A 6383-nucleotide genomic window follows, 5' to 3' on the forward strand; every position below is an offset into this window, starting at 1 on the left:
TTTCATTTGAGAAGTATATATTAGTTTCATAGAAGGGCTGTGTACATTGGATACTTTTTCTTCCATTCCTGTTCTTTTTTTATATATTATTTTTCATTAAATCATAACTTTGTACATTGCTGCATTTATGAGGTCGAGGATACTGCTTCAATATACAATGTGAAATGCTTACATTGAATTAAGTAACACATCCATCACAATTATACTCATTTCTTAAATACTTTTTACTTTTTATTCATGTTTTATAATTTGTTTTCTGTTTTCTATCCAGACCCCTTTGAGATCCAGGGCATAGCAGGCTGTAAGCTACTGCCTGGGGGATCCGTAACAAGCTTCCTGAGTGGTGGTGTAGGAGGACTGGATTTCCTGAGCTTTGACAATAATACCTGTGTGCCTTCCCCAGAGGGGGGCAGCAGGGCCCAGCAGGCCTGCACACTAATCATGGAATATCAAGGTATCATTGACACTGGGACGAAGCTCCTATATGAAACCTGCCCTCGATACCTCTTGAGTGTCCTCAATGCAGGGAAGGCAGAGCTGCAAAGGCAAGGTGAGTCCTGCTCTCTACTTCCCTTCCCACCACCTGCTCTGAGCTCAATACCAGGACATAACTAAGAAGGACAGTGGCTCATCAGAGAGTTACTTGGTTCCCACAGTGATGGAAGGGGTCACTGTCCAACCTTATGGCTTTCTGAGTCCCTGTCATCTCAGTTCAAGTCCTGATAAGACACTCTCACTGTCCTTTCCTGCCCCAGCAAAGCCCAAGGCCTGGCTGTCCAGTGGCCCCAGTCCCGGGCCTGGCCGTCTGTTGCTGGTCTGCCATGTCTCAGGATTCTACCCAAAGCCCGTGTGGGTGATGTGGATGCGGGGTGAGCAGGAGCAGCCAGGCACTCAGCACAGCGACCTCCTCCCCAGTGCTGACTGGACATGGTATCTCCGAGCAACCCTGGACGTGGCGTCTGGGGAGGCTGCCGGCCTGTCCTGCCAGGTGAAGCATAGCAGTCTAGAGGGCCGGGACATCGTCCTCCACTGGGGTGAGAAAGAAGAACATGTTCCAAGCTGGACATGGGAGAAGGAGGTCCTCGGGCAGGGAAGGAAGCACTGGGGAAGGATAGGGCTTCACAGATTAGGGGAAGAGAGAGAAAGACTGATCCATTTTTGGAACACAAATTCCAACAGGAATAAAAACAGAGGAAGCAAGATATGGAATAGGTAATAATTTAGGACCTATAGGTTGTGGAATTGGGATAAAAGTCCTCCATTCATAGAATGGATAGATGGAATCGGAATATAAAGAGGGCTGTGGGGATGACCACACATTGAAAGCTGGCTAGTGGTGGCACTGGCACATAGGTGTCCAAAGCATGCCAGACAATTTGGGGCATGGGATGGGACATGACATTCTTTTTCCTTTGCCAATTCTCAGGACCACCCATCTCTATTGCTTTAATCTGTTTGGCAATTTTAGTGCCCTCCATCATCCTTTTGCTATGTGTTGCACTATGGCATATAAAGCGCAGGTGAGTTTTGGGGTTTTATTAATCTTTCTTTCTGACCATGCCCTCACTCTTTTCCATCATACTATCTATTTCATTGCTTTAGTCACAATCTGTCCAGAAGACCATTTCCACATCCTTTATATGGAGATATGTTATTTTAATCCTTTAAAAAAAAAACACAAGACAAAATTTACCATCTTGACCATTTTTTTTGAGTGTAGTTGAGTGCTATAATGTGCATTCACATTGTTATGAAACAATCTCCAGAGCTCTTCCATCCTTCAGAACTGAAACTCTATTCCTACTAAACAGAAGTTTTTCACATCCCCCATCCCCAGCCTCTAGACAGGAACATGGTACTTTCTGTATCTATGAATTTGCCAACTCTAGATGCATCATGTAGGTGGACTCATGCCCACATATGGTAACTGACTTTTTGTGACTGGTTTATTTCACTTAACATAAGATCCCCAATGATCATCTCTGTTATAGCCTGTGACAGGGTTCCCTTCTTTTGTGGCCCTGACACATTCAGATCATCCATTCATTCATCTGTGCTCACTGCACTTGCCTCCACCTTGACCTGTTGTGGATAATACTGCTATAAACACAGGTGTACAAATATCTCTTATGGAGAGCCCTGTATCATGTGGTTTTAACAGGTCATATCAAGATATCCCCTGAGTCCTCATCATGTCTTCTCTTCCATTTGGAATAAGGACCAAGAAGCCTAGCATCCCACAGTGTCAACCCAAGAGTCAGTCTCATCACATTTCATCAAATGATTGCCATATTTTATCAAAGTGGACTTTCTGTTCATTGCAAAATAAATTATAATTGCATTACCAGTAGAATAGGATTTAAAACAGTCAATATGTTACAAGTCTGTATGAATAGTATGATCCATGTCTTATATATTAAAATGTGAGGAATAACGTGTCTCAGAATAAAAGAAGTATGACATATACAACTTAATAATGATTTCTTTTGACTTTCTATTTTTTTAAGTTTCATTTTCTGCTTCTGCCTAACTATAATTTCTCAAAGTAAACTCAATGTGCATGTGCTGAGATAATTGTATTGCTCAGCAGGGCATTTTCATGTACTTTCTCTGTCTCTACCTGGAGGACTTTCTCACCTTCAAAGCCCAGCTGAGAAGTTTCTTCCTTCAGGAGGCCTTTCCCGCTGCTGCCATGGGAGTAACCCTCCTTGTCTGGTATCACCCACAGACCCTCTGTACTCAGCACCCACAGCACTGCAGTTATTTGCTGGGTCTCCCTTTTCTACTTGTAAGTTCCTTGAGGCAATGCTGCCTGTTTGTGGAGCTGCCTGACAAGATCTCCCTGCAAATGCATTTTCCCAGTAAAAATTATCTGAGTGCTGACTGTCAAGTTGATGGTCTTCTTCCAGAGTCGTCTCCTCCCTTCTTTTTCTCTCCTTTGTTCATATTCTAGATCTTCCTCTTCTTACCATATTTCACTTCACCAAAAATCATTCTGCTTTTCTTGTTTCAACTCTAAGTTCCTCTGAAGAAAATCACCCATGTCCTTACTGTAACTATAGTCTACCTTCAAAGAATTACTGTGGTAGAATACTGGTTCTCATTTTTCCAGTAAGGATGAGTGAGAGGCAGGGTAGGTGAGGAAGAATAGTTCAGGGGACTGGGACTTCAACCCAAGAAAAAGAATTAATAGGGCTCTTCCTGCCCTCAGGGTCCTTGCTTGATGTCTGTGCTGTATCAATGTATTTTTGCTTTACATCTCAATTTATTCATTGCTTAGTTTGAAGATTTCTAGAACTGTCCATCTTAAAACATCCAAATTCATTTTGATTAAAATAGTAAGAGTCCTGAGGGTTTGAATATATATCTTTAGGGCTTAGGAAGGAAGGTTAGGGGAAAGAGAAGTTTTGGAGAAGCCCGGGGTACTAGAAGCAATTCTCCTATCTGTTCATTTTAGGAAGCATGGTCTGTAGAACTTGACAAGGGTAGAAAATGAGTGAAATTGCAGCTTACTCCCCCTTGTATTAGTTACACCTGGCTACATCTCAGGTTTACATTCAGCCGGCCCATCTTACAGTACAGCCATGCTCCTGCTGTGTGTTGTAAACAGTATGGACACAGGGGGTGAACTATTAACAGGCTGCAGCAACGGTGCCTGGAACCTTCCTAGAAAATAAAATTTCTACCCCTCACCCCAATCTGCTGAATCAGAAATATGAGAATGGGCACCAATGATGTTTCAACCAGGCTTCCAGGTGAATCTGATGTATATTCAATTTGAAAACTGTGCTCTAATGGTCTCTCAGCCTCCACACTACTGGTATTTTGGGCCACATGTTTCTTGCCGTGGAAACTGCTCTGTGCACTGTCGGATGTTAGCGCATCCCTGACTCTGCCCACTAGAGGTTAACAGTGTGTGCTCAGTTGTGAGTCAAATATATCTTCAGACATTCTAAATGTTCCCTAGGAGGACAAACCGACCCAGATGAAAACCATGATCTAAGGTAATGATCATAATTTCATTCCCCTCTTCAGCCAGAATAATTGGCTCATCATGTATTTCCGACCTTTTTGGCCTGATCCAACTGAAGCTTAGGATTTACATTTGCTGCTTGAAGATAGTGGAGTTCTCTCGTTATCTGGCTGGTGTCATGTGCGCACAGCTCAAAATTGCAATAGAATTTTGTGCCATAGGAAAAGCAAATAATAATAGAGCCAAAGCCTGAATCAACTGCCCCTGAGACATGAATGATCTCTGGTTATTTCAGGTAGTTATAAGAACCTAATAAGTTTCATTTTTCCTTTTAAACCAATTGAGATTGAATTTTTAGTTGCTTGCAAATTCTGATATTATTGTGATCACTGATGTCTTGAGCCAGGTTTTCATATTTTCTCATATCTTTTCTCTGTTTTCCTGTGTTTTCTTCGCTCCTCTTATTCTGTCTATTCCCAAATTATGATCCCTCAATAGTGTTTCTTGAACTTATGATTTTCCTCTTAGTGTCCTTACCTTGATAAACCTAAATTTTCTCATTACTTTTACTATTGATAGGAGTCAAAGGGCTTTAAGCAGAAACAGGGAAAAGGGGCCTGAAGAAGAAGGGGTGGTCAGTCGGCAAGTCTGGAGGGTCCCCAGTGGGAGGTTTCGTGGCCACCACATAGTGCCCACGTGACCTGTGCAGCCTTTGTCAGTAGCCCTTGGTCACTGACACTGGCTACTGCTGGGCAGGGCTGCCAGGGGAAGGACTTCCTCACTGGATTGGGGGAACAAAGCACTCTGGTATGAGTAAAAGGCAAATCAAAGACTTGGACTCCTAGGATATCCAGACTCCTAGGAACCAATCACTGTTTACCAACAAGGGTTTTGTAGGCAGGTAAGTCTTACAATCCACTAAACAGCCAAGCTATATAACAACCCATTAGGGACCCCCTTCATTGTACTGGAAGCTTTCCTATCTTATATAAACTAAATAAACTAGAAAACTATCACTTTCACTTACCTGAGTGAAATTCTGTGAATTCAGATGATTCCCTAGAGCAAGAATACCATGAAGAGAAATTCAGTATCACTATGAGCACTACATGAATGACTTTCTGAAATAAATCTTCAACCACAAAACACAAGGATTTCCAAACTATTTTTGTGAGAGAATGCATGTGTGTGTATATGTGTTTGTGTGATTCTTACCAATATATTAATGAACATTAGTTTGCCCTTATCCATGGTGGGTATGTTCCAAGACCCCCTTGGGTGCTGGAAACCCCAGACAGTACCAAACCCAACTGCTGTCAATTGTTCATGTTTTCCATCTTCATGAAGTAGTGTTCCTAAGCTGTGAACATACCTATTACAGGTTGAGATGCAGCAACAAAACAAGCATAAATTTGTTTTTCTTCATAATTTCATGGATAGAAGACTCATTCTTACTGAAGAGCTTAGCAACCTCAGCATACATTTTGTTTTCCTTCTGTATTGAGCAAATCTCTCACCTTTTCACATAAAGAAAGCACTTTATAGCTTCTCTTCAGCATGTTTGATTGCCAACATCACTACCCTTGTGCTTTCATGCCACCATTAAGCAAAATAAGGGCTACTTGAATATAAGCACTGCAATATCGCAATAGTTCATCTGCAGGTGGCTGTTTCCTGAGCCACCTGCTAAGTGACTTGAAACCACAGATACTGAATGACTCCTTTTCAGGTTTTTAATTAGTAATATTATGCATGCAAAGACAAAGCACAATCAGGAATCACCAATTTCAATCCCCATTTCAATTCTGTTCCTGACACAGCATTGAAAAGTATGTCCACTCATAATTGAAATAAATTTCAGATATCATATTTCATCCATGAATGTTTCAACATGTATTTCTAAAATATAATTTTTAAGTATAACAATAATTACATTATGCTGTCTATAAATTTAAGATTCCTTAGTATCATTAAATATCTAATCAGCACTCAAATGTTTCACAACAGTCTCATAAATTATTTTCTATAATTAATACATTGAATTGGAATGCATTAAAATTAGTCGACATTTCTCATGGATCTCTTTTAGTCTATAAATTTCTCCCCTCTTACCCTAGAATTTCCTTTTGAAGACATTACATCCTTCTTCTTCTTAAGTATCAATAATTATCTGCAGTCTGGATTTTGTTGATTTAACAGCTATGATGCCATGTTATGCCCTTAATCCTACTAGTTGTTGATTTGTGATGTGATCAGATTCAAATTTTACTACACTGGGTATATCTCATAAGAGGTATATAACATTTGATAATCTCCATCCATTACCTGGATCGGAAGTGGGGAACCTGTTCATTAAGGATGCACTAACTTACCTATAATCAAATAAGGCCACATCAAGGAGCTTCAATGA

At 40.9% G+C, this 6383-nt stretch overlaps 1 protein-coding gene across 1 annotated transcript in view; it reads left to right on the forward strand.

The window, feature by feature from the left end:
* Positions 1–2224, forward strand: part of LOC100964582 (T-cell surface glycoprotein CD1b-like) — a 3674-nt gene extending 1450 nt beyond the window's left edge. The window contains exons 3-6 of the mRNA XM_003795228.2: positions 272–550; positions 756–1034; positions 1427–1520; positions 2162–2224. Of these exons, the coding sequence (XP_003795276.1) occupies positions 272–550; positions 756–1034; positions 1427–1520; positions 2162–2183 (674 nt within the window). The 3' untranslated portion in view covers positions 2184–2224. The remainder of the gene's footprint in view (positions 1–271; positions 551–755; positions 1035–1426; positions 1521–2161) is intronic.
* Positions 2225–6383: the final 4159 nt, after the last annotated feature.

The sequence above is a fragment of the Otolemur garnettii genome, unplaced genomic scaffold, assembly GCF_000181295.1.
Source record: "Otolemur garnettii isolate 467f Iridium unplaced genomic scaffold, OtoGar3 scaffold00091, whole genome shotgun sequence".
NCBI lineage: Eukaryota > Metazoa > Chordata > Mammalia > Primates > Galagidae > Otolemur > Otolemur garnettii.